Genomic DNA, 18,830 nt, shown 5'->3' with positions numbered 1-18,830 from the left:
CTGGGGCACGTGCCGGGGAGAAGGGCAACAGCTGGCCAGCACCAGAGGCACCCAGTGAGGCAGAGGGCGAGGGGTCGTGGTTGCAGCTCCGCCCGAGGGAGCGGTGGGGGGAGGCGGCAGGATGGGGGGACTGCACGGAGCAGGGCTGCCATCAGCTGCCTGTGACCTCCGCATCCGAGCGGCCAAGGCAGCAGGCAGATCCGCCGCAGAGGGCAGAGCTCGCGAGCAGGGAGGTTGGAGGAGTGGCTGGGTCCTACCCCGTGTGGCCTCCCGTGAGCTGGGGCAGGAAGGTAGGTGCTAGGGGAGGGGGATGGATTGCTCACTCCCGCCCCCCATCATTCACCTCTGGGTGGTAGGCGGGGGCTGGCCTAGCTTCCCCCCAGCCACTTGCAGCACCTGACCCACCTCCCTGGAGCAGAGATTCTTTTCCCCCTGGCATCACCCGGTAAAGGTGGCACTGCCACAACTCAGACAGGTGCTGCCACCTGTTGCCAGACTGTAGCACTGCGCGCACACCTGGCGTGGTGACTTCTTCGCCTGGGCAAAGCAAGGCTGGAACCCTCCAGTAACTGGCAGCCGCACTCCCTGGTGCCCGTGCCAAGGGAAAAGCCAGGGCACAGACCCCAGCAACAAGCTGCTGCTGCGGATTCATTTGCCCAGAGGCCGGGGAGTTACATTAAAGGCCTCTGGGCAGCTGGGAGATGCCAGCGAGGGCCCTGGAGCCAGAGTGTGTCTCACCCGAGACCAGGACAGTTAGGGAGCAAGGGGGTGCCAGTGAGGAACACGTGGTTCTCCCGGACCTGAGCAGATCTGTGGGGATTTCAGCCATGAAACCGGCCTTAGCTGAATGAGCTGCAAGCGGGGGCCTGGGGGCCTCCCTGGTGTCACTGACCCCAGGTGAGGTCCAAAGGATGGGGGTGGGGGACGGAACCAGGGTTGCTCGCCAGGAGCCAGCGTGATGCGGCAGGAAATGCTCGTTTCCAGATGGCACGAGGCCTGGCGGCCCGGAAGGAACGTGAGCCGCGCCGAGGGGCAGCTCGCGGCCCCGCCCCGCCGCAGGGAATTAGACACAGGGAGCGGACTAGTCAAGCCTGGTTTATTGATACAAATTGAGTCGTGGATGGTTTTTTCAACCTTTCCCTTGGGAAGCGGGGTCCCCCCACCCCCTCGCAGAGCGGGCAGGGGCTGGGGAGACCTTTTCTTCCCGCCGCTTGTGAGAGAAAGTGAATCGTCTCGTTAGGAGAGAGGGCAGATGGGCTCAGAGGCTGCCACAGGCAGAGAGGGGACCACGGTGAGGTCTCGCTAACCCTCTGCGCTCCTGCTCTCACCCGGCTCCTGCGCACGGCGACGCTCCCATGCCCCCAGCTCTGTCCGGAGCCCAGGCTGAGCAGGGCAAGGAGAGCATGCTGGGTAACGACTTATGCAAATGACCTAAGCCACCGCCCCTGCTACAGTTGAGCACTGGCCCTGGGGAGGCCACAGGCGATGCGGCCCAGCTCCTGCCAGGTTTAGCAGTGGAGTGGGAGGAGCTAACCAGGCTCCAGGCCCCGCCCCCCAGCTCCAGACCCAAACCTGGCAGCAGCTGCAGGCACGGAAGGGCATTTCTCCACGTGCCTGGCTCGCGAAACGCCAGGGCTCCAGCTCCGCCCTCCCTTTGCCCAGGCACCGCAGACACGCAGGGGAGATCCCTGTGCCCAGCCTGACCTCCTGCCCGCCCGGCCTGCAGGCGGCACCCAGCAGCCTCTCCCTGCCACCTGGTCTCCGCTGGGCAGAGCTCCCCCGGGGGAGTCCAGCTCTATGAAATGCGGAGGCCCCGCAGCCCCTGCTCCTGAGGGAGTGGCCAGCCGGCAGAGCCCCCATGGGTGGGGAGACACCATTATTCTCATGGGGAGGCGGGTTGGTGCATGGAACCCGCTAGCGTGTGCTAGACGGGTCACACAGCTGCAGCCCACGCCCACCCTTCCTCGAGGGATCAGAGGATGTTCCTGCCGTCAGTTACCATGGAAACCAGCCAGTCCCTCTCCATCCTCCTAGCAGGAGACATCCCAGACAGAGGCCCCCTGGCCGGCCGTGGGGACAAGAGCGATAGGTGTCCCCCACCCCCAAGTGCTGGTGGGTGCCAGGCCCCGCCGGGCATCCTCTGGAGAGAAGCCATGGTGCCTGGGTTACTAGTCAATAGGGTGACCCGATGTCCCGATTTTATAGGGCCAGTGCCAATATTTGGGGCTGTGTCTTACAGAGGTGTCTATTACCCTTCACCCCCCAACCTGATTTTTCCCACTTGCTATCTGGTCACGCGACTAGATGAGTCAAGGGGACATTCGGGGGGTGGGGGTTGCAGGCAATCATCCGGCGCCTGCTCAGAAATCCAGCTCCTCCGAGTCGGTGCCGCCGGCCGCTGGCGCCTCCTCCTGCCGCTGCCCCCACACAAAGCGGTAGTTGTCCTCCAGCTCCTGCTGCCGCCTCCGCTCCTTGTGAGCTTCCTCCGTGCCCTGGATCTGGAGAGGCAGAGAGCAGGGGCCCATGGAGGCACTGGGTGGAGATCCCACACCAGCAGCTGGGGCGAGAGTCGGGGCAGGCCGACCTTCCCCCCTGCCAGCAGGGAGCTGCAGAATGCTTGGATGGAAGAGGCAAGATAAGGCCCCGCCCTCCAGCCCCAAAGGCCCCACCCCCAAGCCCCAAAGGCCCCACCCCATGTAGCATTAAACTTGCATTCACCAGGATATTGAAGAAAATGTCTTTGAGGTTCTTGGTGTCCTCGTCTGACAGCCAGTGGGTATCGTCCTCATCCCCGAAGCCCCCTGTCGTCACAATTTTGATCTCGATTTTACCTGTCGATCAAAGCGCCGCGAGCGTTAGCCCTCGTGTTGGCTCAAAGTTCGACTCCACCCTTCCAGCGCTCAGGGGTGTGAAACCCCCACCCCCCTGAGCGCCGCAGCTATGCCAGCCTAGCCCCCAATGTAGACACGGCGGGGCCGATGGGACAGTGCTTCTGCGGCCGCCGCGCGAGGAGGGGAAGTTTCTCCAGCGATGGGAAACCCCCTGGTGGGCGATCCCAGAGGATGCGACTTTACTTCCAGTGGTCCGCACCTTAAGCGTAATCCTGATGGGAATCCAGGCCCTCACCGTTGTCACAGTCACTGCACCCCTTCCCGCCCCCTTCCCTGAGCCTGCCATGCCCTCGCTCCCCCGCTCCATCCCAGAGCCTCCTGCACCCCACGAACCAGCTGATCGGGAGGTGCGGGGAGACAGGGGCAGGTGCTGATCAGTGGGGCTGGCAGAGGGCACTGGGAGCGGCGCGGGGGGACTGATGGGGGGCTGCTGACGGATTACTGTGGCTCTTCGGCAATGTACATTGGTAAATTCTGGCTCAGGTTGGCCACCCCTGGGCGAGGCGGTCATCCTGCTGAAAAGGATCTGGGGGTTACAGCAGCTCACAAGCGCAACATGAGTCAATAACGTGAGGTAGCTGTAAAAAAAAGGATAATATTCCGGGGTGTATTAACAGGAGCATTGTGTGTAATGCACCGGGGGAGGGGGGGTGTTGTCCCGCTCTATGCGGCACCGGTGAGGCCTCAGCCGAAGCACTGCACCCAGGTCGGGGTGTCACACTTTACGGGGGCAGAAACTGGAGAGAGTCCAGAGGAGAGCCACAAAAACGATAAAAGGTTTAGAAAACCTGACCTGTGAGAACAGGTTTCAAAACTGGGCACGTTTGGTCTTGAATTAAGACCGGCCGAGAGAGGCCCGGACGACAGCCCTTAGCGTATCGAGGGGGCCCGTCGCGCCTTCTCCAAATCCACAGAAGGTGGGACAAGAGGCAACGGGTTTGACCTGCACCGAGGGAGATTTCGGTCCGATGTCGAACTCTAAGGGCAGGTCTACACTAAGGGCGGGGGTCGAATTAGGGTACGCAAATTCAGCTACGTGAATAGCGTAGCTGAATTCGAAGTACCCTAATTCGAACTACTCACCCGTCCAGACGCGGCGGGGTCGAACTCCGCGGCTCCCCCGTCGACTCCGCCAACTCCTTTTGCCGAGGTGGAGTACCGGAGTCGACCGCGGCGCTTCCCGAGTTCGAACTATCGCGTCTAGATCAGACGCGATAGTTCGAACTCCGAAAAGTCGAACTCTCCGCGTCGAACCGGCAGGTAAGTGTAGACGTACCCTAAGGGGAGCTCGGCTCCGGACCAGGCTCCCAAGGGAGGCTGTGGAATCCCATCCTTGGAGGGTTTTAAGACCAGGTTGGACAAAGCCCTGGCTGGGATGGTCACGGGTTTACTTGGTCCTGTCTCAGTGCCGGGGGCTGGACTCTAGCTGACCTCTCGAGGGCCCTACAATTACCAGAAGAGCCCCTCACTTCCCCCAGTAACCCCAAGGCAGCCCCTTCCTCTCCACCAGTAGGGAGTGCCGACCCCAGCCCCCCCCGTACCCTTCCCTCTGGCCAGCATTACCTTCTGCTTTCAGGCCCTCTCTCTCCAGCAGGTCCTTAACCACATTCTCAATGTGTCGCAGCTGCGGGTTCTCGCTGCCCATCTCTCTCACCCCCAGCTCCTTCTGCAGGGGGCTGCCTGGCTTTATCCTAGTGACTCTGACCTTCACGCGCCCGTCCGAGTCGGCCTCTGAGACAGAAGGGTACAGAGAGGGGCTTCAGCGCCCAGGGGTGGCACCGCAGGGGGGGGCAGGCGGCTCTGTGCGCGATGGCCAAAGCTGTCACCGCTCACGGATGTCTAAGGGCAGAGGCCAGGCCGCTGAGGGCAAATGCTGACAGTTACGGCCCCACTTTGCCAAGCCCCTTTGGGCATCTCCCTCCGGGATTCTCGCTGGGGTTACGCAGCCCCAAGCGGCCGTCAGAAAGTGCTTCCCCAGGCCGGTGGTGCCCCCCCCCCCATCCTCCGGCACCGTGTTGGGGGTGGCGGTGCGAGAGAAGCAGCAATCCCAACCCCTCTGCTCCGAGCATTGTACAGGGCTCAGCCCCACTGCTGCCCCAGCCCGGACACCAGCCCCACCTCTCCCATGGGAGATCTACGAGGGGGGGTGATCCCCAAGCTCAGCTCCGGAGGCGGGGGGGGGGGGAAGAAGGCCAGATGGGGCGAGGCCAGGGCCAGATTTCCGGACACTACACCTTTAAGTGCGTGCCACGCGCCCCCCTTGAAATGACACGGGCGGAGCAGCCCAGGGGTGGATCTAAGCAGCCCGGGGAACCGGCGCATACCAGCTGCTGGCTCATCCAAGTGGTTCGCGCTGCTCCTGGCCGAGTCTCCCTCGCCCTCCTCCTCCTCCTCCCCTTTCTCGGCCGCTCTGCCGCCATCCAGCTTGTCCATCAGTTTGTTGAGGGTGGAGGCCAGCGACTTGGAGGCGTGGGTCCGGTCAAACTCGCCCTTCGGGCCCTCTGTCTCCAGCTCACCCTCCACCTGGGGGGCGGGAGCCGTTACCGCCCGAAGGCCAGGCCGGGCCGCAGAGCAGCGATCTGACCCCGCCGACGCCAGCCCCACAGCGAGGGCACCCTGCCCCCTGCCCTGGGGCACAGCGGCTAGGGAGCACCCTACCGGTGTGGCTCCGTCGCCCCCTAGTGGCTAGACGCAATACTGCCTCCAAACCTGAGCCCAAGCAGTTAAAGGCAGAGGTTCGGGGATCGCTCCCCAGTGACCCCACCAGTGTCATGGCTACAAGGAACGGTGCCAAAGGAAGGGGCAGGGAGAGGCCACTGGGAGCACAGCGTTGGCAGGAATATCCACGTGCCCGCGGGGCATGAACGCTTCCTGATGCCCTCAGGATGGGCAGCCGGCACCTGGGTCCCCCCACGCTGCGGGGAAGGGGCGCTGCCCACACTCCAGCAGCCACCCCGACGGCAGCGAGGGTCTGCGCCCGTCGGGATCCGGCTGTGCCCCAGGGAGGGCAGAGAGGACACCCTGGCACCAGACACAGGATGGGGGGTGGGCAGGGGCCGCTCCCTTAGCCTCACCTCGTCAATGATGTTGTCGAACTGCTTCTCCATTTCCGTTTTCACCTCCTCCTTCAGCTTGGCCCGCTCCGAGCTGGGCAGCAGGATGTCCTCCAGCTCCTCCTCAAACTTCCCCAGAAGGTCGTCGTCGTCCTCGTCCTCCTCCTCCTCCGGGCGCTCGCTCCCAGCGGCCGGAGCCTCCTCGGCCCTCGGGGCCTCCTGGCTCTTCTCCGACTCACTCGCCTTCTCTTTCCCCTGGGGGGGAAACAGGATTTTTAGACACTCCCCACCCAACAGCCACATGGGGTCAGACCAAAGGTCCCTCTAGCCCTGTATCCTGCCTTCTGACAGCGGCCAACGCCAGGTGCTTCAGAGGGAACGAACATGAATCTATCTCAGAGCTGGCCTGTGTAGTCAGGGAGGGTTGGCAACCCCGAGGGGGAAACTGAGGCACAGAAAAAGGCCTGGACCAGCTCACATTAACAGAGGGAATAAACTCAGTGCTAGATGGAGAACGCCATGCCAGGCCCCCACGTACCTTCCTGGTGCTCTCCTTCAGCGCCTCGATAAATTGGACTAGATCCCCTGGGCTCCGGATCACTTTGAAGTGGATTTTTTGCTGGAAATCTGAAAGATGCCAGAGAAACAAGAGCATCTGAGGCTCTGTGCTGGAAAGAACCGTTCCCCTCCCGGCACAGGCAGATCCTGCCCCTTGCCAAGGCAGTCCATAGACTATCAGGGCTGGAAGGGACCTCAGGAGGTAGCTAGTCCAACCCCCTGCTCAAAGCAGGACCAATCTCCAGACAGATTTTTGCCCCAGATCCCTAAATGGCCCCCTCAAGGATTGAACTCACAACCCTGGGGTTAGCAGCCCAACGCTCAAACCACTGAGCTATCCCTCCTTCTTCTGAAGGAGAACCAGGCAGAGGACCCTCGGGATTCCACGGAGGCAGAGACTTTAACCCCCAACGTCCCAGAGCGCCAGGCACTGTCTGCCAGCGAAGGTTCGTCCGATCACTCGGAGAGCTGACGCACTGGCTCCAGCCTCCTGGCAGACGTCCCCCTGTGTTTTATCAGGGCCATAAAACGGACCGGTGGCTTCATGGCCATTGGTGTGAGCACCACATCCGAGACCAGGATTGCAAATCATGGTAACACTCACTAGATGACCTTTGGCTTGTTATTGCCAAATTTACAGCCCGACACCAGACGGGCTCCCCCCCCCACCGCCAAGGACACCCCACAACCCGCCCTGTGTAGTTATGGGCCAGAGAGGTTTGCCCCAGGATTCTATTAGACACTCACCAGCCAGGTGATCATCTGCCGGCTTCACAACCGCCTCGTCCTCCTGCAGCGGGAACGACACCGGGAGTTTAGAGGGACACGGGGGACTCCAGACGCAGGTCCCCCAGGAACAGGGGCAAGGGGAGAAATTACTCAGCCATAACTGCACCAGCTACAGCACCGGGGAGCCGGGCTCCTGATTTACCAACCGCAAAGCCACCGCTGTTTAGCCTTGTCCTACCCAGAGAGACGCCAGGCCACGCAACAGGGCGAACGGCTCCCCAGTCGCGGGACTCGGCAGCTGCCCACCCTGGCGTCCCGCAGGAGAAGGTCTGGCTGGGACAGAAGGGAGACAATCGACGTGCTGCTCACGCGGTGGCAGACCCAGGATCACTACAGGAGTTGGCGGGGGCTCGGCGGGGGCGGAGTGAGGGGGAGCTGCTGCCCTCCGCCCAGCACTGAACCTCGACACAGTTGCCACTGACCCCACGCCCCACCCCAGGGTGAGAGCAGCGGGAGCGGTGCCTGGCACGGCGGCGCCAGCTTCCTGGCTGAGATCACAGCGAGCCAGCAAAGCCAGAAGAGAGACCATGTGCGGGGGGAGGCGCAGGACAGAGCGGTTACCTTGGTGGGGTCCGGCAGCCCGCCCGCTCCTACTGCTCTATCGCCGAAGTCGGTGTCGGCCCCCAGGCCAGGTCTGGGGGTTTCCCTGGGAGCAGCTGGCACAAAGCAAGGAGAAAACGTCACCCGCACCGCGAAAGTCCTGGGGCTCCGGGGCAGCCTCAGGCCCTTGAGTAAACCTCACACATGCCCAATCCCGCCAGCCTACTCCAGTCCTAGGCAGTCAGGGGGTCTCCGTCTGGGGAGCAGGATCTCGCCCCGACCCGCCCAGCTGTTTCGCTCACCCGCAGCGCCCACGACACCTCGTCAATGCTCAGCGCGGCGGCTCCTGAACGCGGAGGGGAAGGCTGAAGCCACGCGGCCCGACCTACGCCCAGCGAGCTGCCTGAGCGCTGGCGCTGGGGCACTACCAGACCCTCATGCGCCTCCCTGACGTCCCCAGGGGCGTGAGGGGGCCCCCGCCAGGCGCACGGCCCGTCGCACCAGGAGAGCCCAGCAGAGAGCCCCGAGCCTGGGCAGAGGACAGGGCTGCCCACAGGGCTCACGAGCACCCAGAGATCAGCGCGAAGAAGCTGCCGTACCGTCCGCTTCCTGCTCCTCGTGGAGGGGGTGGGCTGGGTCCACTCCTGCCGGGCGCTGGGGGGCAGGGTTGGGATCTCGCTGGTTCCACAGCCTCGTGTCCAGGGTCTTCAGCTCCTCGGAGATCTCGTCCACCTTGCGCTTGGTGTCGACTGCATCGGCCACCACAGATGGGATTTGAGTCACCACAGGGGCCCTGCCCACCCCGGGGAAGGAGGGGGCAGGGCAGCCCGACAACCCACCCACCCCAGGGGGGAGGAGCAGCCCAAGAACCCGCCCACCCGGGGGAGAAAAGGGGGTTGGGCAGCCTGAGAACCCGCCCACCCCAGGGGGCGGGGCAGCCCAAGAACCCGCCCACCCCAGAGGGGAAGGGGCGGGGCAGCCCAAGAACCCACCCACCCCAGAGGGGGAAGGGGCGGGGCAGCCCGAGAACCCGCCCACCCCAGAGGGGGAAGGGATGGGGCAGCCCGAGAACCCGCTCACCCCAGAGGGGAAGGGGCGGGGCAGCCCGAGAACCCGCCCTACAGACAGTTGGGATCTGCTGGGCTGGGACAAGCCCCGCCACGAGCTGCTGGTGCAGGCCCTGGGAGGGGCTCAGATTTAGACCCGAGTCCCCCAGCCCCCCCTCCCCGGCCCAGATACTCACACACTTGGGCTTGGACGTAGTCGACGTACTGGGCCGGGCTCAGGGCCGGGTGGCAGCGGATGGCCTGTGGGGCGGCGGTGGAGGGCGGGCGCAGGAAGGGGTGGTGGCAGATGCGGGTCGTGTGGATGGTCAGGACGTAGGAGCAGGACTGCGGCTCGTCCACCCGGGCGATGTAATCGCCAGAGCCCTCTTCGCACAGGAACTGCCGCCGGGGGGAACAGGGTTACGGTGCCCTGGGGCTCACGGCGAGTCCTGCCGGGCACCCTGCCGCGCCCGAGGGGCTCGTCCGCCTCCACCCCTTCCCCACCTCCCCATGTCACTGCTGGCATTTTAAACAGCAGATAACCCAGGCCAGAGAGCGGCTGCCCTGCCCCCTCTGTCTTCAGGGAGTCTCCCCGGCTCCCCCCAACTCCAGAGAATTGACCCCCGCGCTCCCCCCCGACTTACCCTGACTTCAGCCTCCCTGGGCTGCCCGCTCAGGTCACACTTGGAGCCGTTGCCGTAGGCCTGGCTGTGGTAGCGTTTGAGCCTGTGCTGTTTCGAAGCCTGGGAAGGTGAATTTTGGATGAGGGCATTAAAGCGTCACTGTCCACGCTGAGCTGGGCAAGAGGCTGCCCCCGGGGATCTCAACGCACCCCACACACCAAGCCACTCGGCCTCCTGGGAGATCGTCGGCCCATTTTACAGATGGGGAAACCGAGGCAGCTAGAGTTACCTCCCAGGTCACACAGCGAGTCAGTCCCCTGCTCTGCCCAGCAGGGCCCATTGTCAGGAGAGGGAGCTTGCAAGGACTTAGGGTTGAACTGCTTAGCCTGTCTGCTGAGCCAGCGCTAGCCAAACCCCCAGCCCAGCCCACCCCCCTTCTCCCAAACCTACAGCACCAGGGTTCACACTTCAGCATGACACAGGAGGCCCAAGAAGCACCAACCTTTGCAGTCTCGTTGTCCCAGTCGAACGCCGACTGATAATACCCGAGGTACAGGATGTCTCCTTTAATCTCCGACTCTGGGAAACAAACAGCGACACAGAGCGACCCGTGTTAGAGTGCGCTAAACCCTGGGGGGCCCCGGCGTACAGAGACACCCCCCAGGAAGGGTGGCCAGTGGTTCCAGCACTCGCCTGGGACTCAGGACACTGCTCTGTCCCAGACTTCCTGCGGGACCGTGGGGACGACAGCGTCACCTGCCTCAGTGCGAGGACAGACCCACCGGAGACAAGGTATCAGGAGCCATGTAAATACCTCGCCCTGACGCGGTATCCTGGACCAGCTCAGGTTCGGGGAAAGGGCTGGCTGCTGGCCCAGCCTTTGGGGGGTAAAACCCCTTTTGCTACAGGCAGCTCCCTGAGATCAAACCCCGAGCGTCCCCTCCCTGAGCACCCCGCGCAGGACGCTCGGCAGCTGCGCTGGGTGTGTCAGTTTCCACCCAGAGGAGACCTTAGGGGGCCACCCCTTGTGCAGCTCGCGGAGGGGGGCGGCGGTGCAGTGAGCCCACAACTGTGACAGGGAGACGAGAGGGGGATTGGATACAGGATGCCACGGGGGTGGGAGGGGATCTAATGAAAGTGATCGCAGCAGAGTAGCCACGGCCCCTTTGCCCTTTACATGCCGCCACCGGCCTGGGCACAGCTGGGGCTGACGCACCAGGTTCTTTCATAGCCCGAGCCTTGAAACTGGGCGGCTTTCCCAGCTCCCAGCCAAACTCACCGAGCGAGCCCAGGCCAGTCAGCTGGACACATCCTCGGGCCTGTCTCCTCCGCCCACACGCCCCCCTCCCGCCGGGCCCCAGCAAACAGCCGGTGGACGTGGCAAGGCGAGGATTACCTTCGACGTGGTACTGCTGGATGTGTTTCCCGTAGCAGAACTCGTACGTCCACCAGTCCTTGGTCTGGGAACAAGGCAGCAGCAACGGCTTTAAGGTCAACGAAGGCCAAGGCCAACCCCGCACCCCAAAACCTTCACACGCCCCCCCCCCAAACCTGCGGTCGGCCACGGCCCCAGCCGTGGAGCCCGGAGATCGCCCCAGCGAACCTGTCCTCCAGTCCGGGCCTCGCTTCAGGCCGCAGCCACAAGGGAGGCCAAAGCCAGCGGTGGCTCCGTTCGACAAGCAGTTAAAGCTACATCCTGGAGTTACAAACCCCCTGGGCCTTCCCTTGCTCCGCCCGGGACGTTCTGAGGGAAGCGCTCACACCAACGGCCAGGCCCCCGGGGCAGAGCTGACGCTGGCCCCTGCTGGGCCAGTCCTGCTGCCTGCCTCCGTGTGAGGACATGTTACCGGCTTGCTGGGATCAGGTGCTCCGGACTGAGAGCTCAGCAGGGAAGTGGGGAGACAGCTGTGGCACCTCCGTGGAGGAACCCCTGAACATCAGCCCCCTCAGGACAGGAGGCCAAGACGGAAGCAAGTCCCTCAGCCTCGTTAACGGCTGCAATGGAGGGAGGCTGGGAAAGGGTGGGCAGCGCCTGTGGGCACCACAACCCCTCGGCCCCCTGCACCCTTCAGTCCCATCCCCCAGCGCGCGCGGCGGCAGGCTCACCTTTACGAGGCAGGGAGCAGCCTCCATCGGCCTCAGCAGATCCGAGATCCCCAGCCCGTGGTAACTCTGCGGCTGCTCCTCGGCGTCCTGGTGGATCCTCACGGCGGCGGAGGGCAGCCGGCACTCGTATTTCTGCTTGTACTTGGACGAGACGATCACCACGTCCTCTGGCTTGCTCTAGGAAAGCGCAGGCGGCGAAATCAGCGAAGGCGAACGGGGCCCGCGCGACCGGCAGCTCGCCACGCAGGCGCTGCCGGCCCGGAGACCGAGTGCTACGGAGGGCAGGATGCCCGCAGCGGGCGATCCAGGGCTGCTAATCTTGGCAGAGGTCCCATGGAGCAAAAAGGAGCAGCTGGTAGCTAGATGCTCTGCCTTTCTCGGGTTCCTGCCATACCACGATTTCACTAACCCTCCCGGAGCGTGGGGAGCACGACCCCCGTTTTCCAGAGGGGGGAATTCAGGCACAAAGAGGTGACCTAACAGAGGTCTCTGAGTCGGTGGCAGGACTGGCCGCTCTGAAATTGAAAGCGGAGCAGCCACAAGGGACTCGGCACCAATTTCGCTACCCTGCTTTGACAAGGCGGCTTTTGCTAAACCAGTGCAACTCTAGGCCTGAGAATGTCAGTTGTGAGAGTCGGTGCTGCCTAGTGGGTACAGCACCGAACTGGGACTCAAAAAGACCCAGGTTCTAGTCCCAGCTCTGCCAGCGACCTGGGGCACGTCACGTCCCCGCTCCGTGCCTCGGTTTCCCCATCTGTAAAACCGGGCTAGTAACACTGACCTTTGTAAGCCGGTTTGAGGTCGGCCGCTGAACGGCGCTAGGTAAGAGGCGGGTATTATTTCCGTCAGGACCCTCATATGTACAGACCCACCACAACGGGGCCCAGATTCCTTTGAAACCCGGCCCCCCTGCAAAAAAACGAACCCAGCCCCATTCCAGTTCAGCCAACACCTGCTCGGCAGTGCCAGGGGACGCATGGGACCATCGGCGCCAATGGGCCCATTCAGAAAGTGCCCCGCTTGTAGCAGCGGCTCTCGCCTGGCTATCCCCGCAGGACACCCCCGGTCTGTCTGATGCTGCGGGTTTTAGGCTGTGGCGGAGCCCATCGGTGGATTTCTAACTTGCCCACGGCCCCCCTGCAAAGGGGCTGTCCTTGATCAGAACAGGAAAGAGTCCAGCAGGCAGCGGGGGCGGGGGGGGCTCAGAACAGCGGGCAAACAGCGCAGGTTGCCGTGAAAACGGGCAGTGCCCGGGTGGCGCTGGCAGGAGCATCACGCCCCAGGAGCAGCTGTAAATGCAACTCCACCTCCCCTTTAGGAAGCTCCTGGGCACAGGAGGCGGGAAGTCGGTGCCCAGCCAGGGAGATCCTTAAACCCAAACGCGAGGTGTCCTCCCTTAGCCTCAGGCTTGGCCACCTCAGGGGCAGGGGTTTTCTTGAGACTTTGGGGTGGTTTTGGGGTTATTCCGACTCGCCCCTCAACCCCTGCGCCAGCTGCCTGCTTGAACCCTTCCCGACCCGGAGCTGCTGCTCTGCCGGGTCGCTGGCAGCGCAGCGGGCCTGGAAACGAGGCCTTCGACATGAGAGAGGGTTTTTTCGACGATCGATCGGGCATCAGCTCCACGCAGCCCCATGCCCAGGGAGCAGGCGGCGCTAACGGGCTGCCTGGCACCCAGAGGAAACTGAGCCCCCCTTGGGTATCAGCCAGAGGGGACTGGGGGTCGTTTGAGAGCAACAGCCCCTGTAACCCCAAAGCGCCTGACCTCAGGACACCCCCACAAGCCTTGCTAAAGCCCCCTTTGCTCAGGGGTCAGCTCCCAGAGTAAAGGATCTGGAGCAGAAACCCCCTCCCCACCCCCCTGCACCTTGTCTCAGGATTCTGAAGCGCTTCAACCCCCCCCCCCGCCCCCCCCCACCACTCCCCCTGCACAAGGGCGGGGATCCTCGGTGGAGGACCCCAGTGCCGACCCCTCAGCCAATGCATCCGTCCGCATGGCGGGGCACTAGGACCCTAGACCCCACGGCACCCGGCAGCCCAAAGAGCCGCTTCTGCTTTTAGTAGAGGGAAGGTTGGTTTCCATGCAACCGCGAAAGCGTAGGAGAGACAGCTCAACCTCGGAGAAAGAACCAAATCAAGTCACGGGAAGGGACGGGCTTGAGGTAAACGAGAGTAACGAGGAAGCGCTGGTACACGACAGGCAGACGTCTAGGAACACACTCCCAGTCCAACGTCTGCCCCATTATCCAGCCTGCCATGGAATTACCAACCCACCTCAGCCATCACCCCCCGTCCCCCACCTTTCCCCAGCCATTGTCTGACTGCTGCTCCCACGTTTCAGGGCAGGAGCTGCGCCACCTCCGGATGCGGCTACCTCTCGCGAGCGCCGCCCCGATGGAAATAAATCTTCAGGCACCAAAACGCAGGGGGCTCTATTATTTATATGCCGGTAGCATCTACGGACCTCAGCCAAGATCGCAGCCCCGCTGTGCAACACGTGGCAAGCCGCAGTCTCGGGGGAGAGGTAGATACACTGGAGGGCAGGGAGAGGGTCCAGAGGGACCTACACAAATTGGAGGATTGGGCCAAAAGAAATCGGATGAGGTTCAACAAGGACAAGTGCAGAGTCCTGCACTCAGGAAGGAAGAATCCCAGGCACCGGTACAGGCTGGGGACCGACTGGCTGAGCAGCAGTTCTGCAGAAAAGGCCCTGGGGATAACAGAGGACAAGAAGCTGGATAGGAGGCAGCAGTGGGCCCTTGTTGCCAAGAAGGCTAATGGCATATTGGGCTGTATTAGTAGGAGCGTTGCCAGCAGATCGAGGGAAGTGATTATTCCCCTCCATTCGGCACTGGTGAGGCCACACCTGGAGTATCGTGTCCCATTTTGGGCCTCCCGCTACAGAAGGGATGTGGACAAATTGGAGAGAGTCCAGCGGAGGGCAACACGAATGATCAGGGGGCTGGGGCACATGCTTTACGAGGAGAGGCTGAGGGAACTGGCGTTATTTAGTCTGCAGAAGGGAAGAGTGGGGGGGGATTTGATAGCAGCCTTCAACTCCCTGAAGGGGGGTTCCAAAGAGGATGGAGCTCGGCTGTTCTCAGTGGTGGCAGACGACAGAACAAGGAGCAATGGTCAAGTTGCAGTGGGGGAGGTTTAGGTTGGATATTAGGAAACACTCTTTCCCTAGGAGGGTGGTGAAGCACTGGAATGGGTTCCCTAGGGAGGTGGTGGAATCTCCATCCTTAGAGGTTTTAAAGGCCCGGCTTGACAAAGCCCTGGCTGGGATGATTTAGTTGGGATTGGTTCAGCTTTGAGCAGGGGGTTGGACTAGATACCTCCTGAGGTCCCTTCCAAGCCTGAGATTCTATGATTCTACTCTGGGGAGACAAAGAGCGAGAGAACCGGAGTACTGGGGAACAAAGCACAAAGCAATGAGGGCCCTGCCCTACGAACAGATTTTATTCTGGCATAACTACACTGGTTACGAGTCGCGATTTCTTCTTTACCAAAATAGTTTTACCCAGGGTCACAGGGCTCGTCTTCGAATTTATGCCAAAGCAAAGCAGCAAGGCGCAGACGAGTATTTACAAAGCACGGGGTACCCAAAATAAGGTGCAGGGTGACCCATTCAGAGTCCTTTCCTGCACTTTAGTAGCTGACGGGAAGCTTTTAGGATGCAAACACAAGCCAATTTTCCAAACAGAGGCTTTTAGCCCGAGTCTCCCTCTGGGCCAGCGCTGTGAATGAAGAATCAGGTGGTGTTTTGCTGTCAGACGGCGACATTGCTCTTAGGGTATTTCCATCTGTCTTTGCCCTTCTCCCCCACCCTTCCGGAGTCGTCGCTGATCCCGAGAGGCAGGGAGCCAGAAAGCAGGGCCAGGTGCACGTGGCCGCGCCAGAATTAGCCATTTCAAAGCCCAGGGGAGATCAATAGCGTTAAACCACATCTTGTAACTCAGCCGGTTCCGCCCAGGCGTCCCTTTGTCACATGCAAAGGGGAGGCACCAGATGGTGGAAGTCCCAAGTGCAGCTGTTCGACCCCTGCCAGAGAAGTAAACACAGGCGCCAGGGGCAGTGTCCTGCCAGTGCTGCCGAGTCTGCACAGGGCAAGGGCGAGGGGGTGCCTCAGCCTGCGCCGTGATGGGGCCGGTAGTCGGGAACAGAATAAAGGGGCTTTGTTTTCTAGGGGCACCAGGTCCAATGTGGCCCCAGAATTGGGGGTATGGTGGGGGGTGGGAGGGCTGATGGGGAGTTCCGCACGGGCCTGGCCCTTAACCTGCACTTCATATCGCTTGGTAACCAGGCCCTCACCAGACCCACCTCCCCTAACACCTCTGCTCCCCCCACTCAGCCCCATCACCTGCCACTCCCCGGGACGTCTCTGCCCCTTGGCCCCTGCTCTCCAGCCCTCTTTTCTTCCTGCCTGCCCCCCTCCTCCTGCCCAGGTATACCCCTCACCCCCTTCACCCCCCTACCCCACCCCAGCCCCCCTCAAACCGCAGACTTACTCCCTGACACCCCGGCATTCCCCCACTCAGTGCCAACTCCTGTGCCATGTCCCCCCCCCCCCCTCCACTCTCCCTCGCCCCCAACGGCTCATTCCCCGACCCACCCCCCACAGAAAGGCTGGTCCTGCCCCCACCTGGCCCCTCAACTCCTTGGGTCCACTTTGGCTCCCCCAATTCCCCAGCTAACTTGTACCCTGGCCCAGCCCCCCCGCATGCCTGTTCGGCCTCCCCTTGGCCCCCACACACCCAACCTCTCTAGTCCCCCAACCACCTACCCAGTGGGGCCCCATCACCCCCAGCCTGACCCAGACCAGACGCTCTCAACCCCCAGTCTGGCACCCCGGCCCATAGGTGCTGGAGCTAGGGGGACTGGGGGAACGACTGACGCACCCCTTGGCTTGAAGTGGATTCCATTATGTCCAGGGTTTACAGTTTGGTTCAATGGCTCTCAGCACCCCCACTATACAAGCGCCCCTGCCTTGCCCCCTCTTACCTCCCCTCCCTCACCCCGACTACGTGTGCCTATCGCCCCCCCGCACCTACCTCCCCACCCTCAGCCACCCCCCCTAACATGCACCTGCCTGGCCCCCCCCCCCACACCTGTCTGCACCCCCCAGTGTCCCCACACACCTCTTCCGTCCACCCCCCAGGCCTGGCCCACCCCGCCCATTCCCCCCCCCCGCCCTGCCCCCCAACACACACCTTCCCCCCCCCCCGTACCTCTGCACGGACCTGCACCCTCGCACGCACCTGCCCGGCCCCCCAGCCATCCCCCCCATACACACATCTGCCCTGCCCCCTCTTACCTCCCCTCCCCTCACTCACCCCACCTACACGTGCCTATCACCCCCCTGCACCTACCCCCCCACCCTCAGCCACCCCCCTCAACATGCACCTGCCTGGCCCCCCACACCCACCTATCCGCACCCCCGGCATACACCTGCTGTCCCCCCCACCTCTTCCGTCCACCCCCCAGGCCTGGCCCCCCCCGTCCATTCCCCCCACGTCCAGCCCCCCAACACGCACCTTTCCCCCCCCCCCCCCATGTCCCTCTGCACGGACCTGCCCCTCGCACAGACCTGCCCGGCCCCCCCCCACGTACTTCCCGGCCCACCGGCAGCCCCCCCGAACGCACCTGCCCGCCCCCCCAGCTGCCCCCTGCACCTGCCCGCCCCCCCACACACGCACCTGCCCGCCCCACCGGATGCCCCCCACCCCCTGTACCTGCCCCCCCCCGAACGCACCTGCCGCCCCCCCGGCACGCACCTGCCCGGCCAGCACGGGCTCGGCGGCGATCTCGATCCCGTACTTGAGCTCGTTGAGCTCCTGCAGGTTCAGGCTCCCCGCGGCCCCGGGCAGCAGCCGCCCCGGCCCCAGCAGCGCCAGCACCACGAGCAGCCCCGGGCCCGGGAGCCCCCGGCCCCGTCGCGCCTCCGCCATCTTCCCGAGCCGCCTGCCCTCTCCGCGGCTTCCGCCCTCCTCCGCGCCGCCTCGCTCGGGCCCGTCCGCGCGGCCGCAGAGAGCCCAGCCATTGGTTCTTTTCTGTGCCAATCAGCAGTGCTAGCTTCTCATTGGTGAATCCTCTGGCCTGGCCCTTGAGGAGCGAAGCCGGAGTGGGGTTGGGAGGCGGCTGTCATCTGGCGAGGACGGATTGGGCTGAGTCAGAGCTCTCAGGAGCCAATCATGAAGGCGAGGACCGCCTCGGCTGATGACGTTCATGGGAGCTCTTAAAGGGCCAGAGCAGCCCAGAGAGAGAACAACACTCCTGTAGAACATTGTATCTTACTAACGGGGGGGAGCCAAGCTGATTGGTTAAACTGGGGTCACAGTAGGGCCTGGGCCATGTGGCAGGCACTGGGGCGGGGGCGGGGCCAGGTGAGGCATGAGTGGGGAGCCCAAGCTGCATAGGGTCACCCGGGGGGCTGAGCCACACGATGGGTGTTTGTGGGGCCCAGGCTCAGTGGGAGGTGATGGACAGGGGGTGGGTGATGGGGCAAGCCATGGGGAGGGGCGGAAGGCAACATGGCGGGCAAGGGGTGGAGCCCATGCAAGGGGGCAGGCGAAGGGGGCAGCCCAGGTGCCTTGGTGGGGCAAGATCTAAGCCATGTGGCACTTCTGAGTGTTGGTGTCACTAGGCATAAATCTAGGTAACTCGGGAGGATGGCTTTGGGCCTATGTGACCCAAAGTACCTTTATGTAAAGTGCTTTTGTTAGCCTTACTAAACTTTTGTAACCTTTTGTGTTATGTGCTAATTACTGGCAGTGGCAAGGTTGCTTGATACTAGATGTAGCCAATACTAAATAAGATAGGCGGAAAGCAGGTGCTGTAATTAAAGTTATATGCATGAGAACGTAGCCCCCACGGTGGGAAAGTACAGATAACTGATCACAGAAGAGTTGCTAACGAACTAAAATGTTTTTTGCCAAGTATGACTTAATTGCTTATGGTAATTGCTATTGCAAAGTGTATTTGCTGCATGGGAATGAAAGGTGGGGGGAGAGGAGGAGTGTGGGGGTGATGGGAATGCTTAGCTGAAGTTATGTATAAAGAGAGGAAAACCGCTTGTATGGGTGTGCAGGATTTGAGATTGATATGTCTCCCTTGCACCACCTTATTTGGGCTCAAATAAACTTTTTTTTGCTTCTCCACCTTGGTGTGTTTATTGGAAGCGAAGCACACCGGGCAACGAACCACTGTTGCTGTCGCCTCGGGCCT

The 18,830-nt window shown here is 62.6% G+C and overlaps 1 protein-coding gene across 1 annotated transcript; it reads right to left on the bottom strand.

The window, feature by feature from the left end:
- Nucleotides 1–1,082: 1,082 nt before the first annotated feature.
- Nucleotides 1,083–17,583, bottom strand: OS9 (OS9 endoplasmic reticulum lectin). The gene is made up of 15 exons (XM_044995186.1): nucleotides 17,381–17,583; nucleotides 11,607–11,783; nucleotides 10,897–10,960; nucleotides 10,003–10,079; nucleotides 9,522–9,620; nucleotides 9,075–9,276; nucleotides 8,431–8,580; nucleotides 7,853–7,947; nucleotides 7,250–7,292; nucleotides 6,483–6,571; nucleotides 5,966–6,199; nucleotides 5,216–5,414; nucleotides 4,455–4,622; nucleotides 2,719–2,831; nucleotides 1,083–2,498 (listed from the first exon to the last, which is right to left on the bottom strand). The coding sequence occupies exons 1-15, from the start codon at nucleotides 17,552–17,554 to the stop codon at nucleotides 2,361–2,363; spliced, it is 2,022 nt and encodes a 673-aa protein (XP_044851121.1). The 5' UTR covers nucleotides 17,555–17,583; the 3' UTR covers nucleotides 1,083–2,360.
- Nucleotides 17,584–18,830: the final 1,247 nt, after the last annotated feature.

This window comes from Mauremys mutica, chromosome 20 (genome assembly GCF_020497125.1).
Source record: "Mauremys mutica isolate MM-2020 ecotype Southern chromosome 20, ASM2049712v1, whole genome shotgun sequence".
Classification (NCBI taxonomy): domain Eukaryota; kingdom Metazoa; phylum Chordata; order Testudines; family Geoemydidae; genus Mauremys; species Mauremys mutica.
Note: the sequence above shows the minus strand (reverse complement) of the source record. Positions and strands in the feature narration are given on the sequence as shown.

Excerpts from the sequence above, each read along its gene's own strand:
- OS9 (XM_044995186.1), bottom strand. The coding sequence starts at position 17,554 with ATGGCGGAGGCGCGACGGGGCCGGGGGCTCCCGGGCCCGGGGCTGCTC. Across the intron at positions 8,581-9,074 it reads CTACGTCCAAGCCCAAGTGT|TCGACACCAAGCGCAAGGTG; the intron begins GTGAGTATCTGG and ends TGGCCGATGCAG. Across the intron at positions 4,623-5,215 it reads CTTGGATGAGCCAGCAGCTG|AGGCCGACTCGGACGGGCGC; the intron begins GTATGCGCCGGT and ends CTTCTGTCTCAG.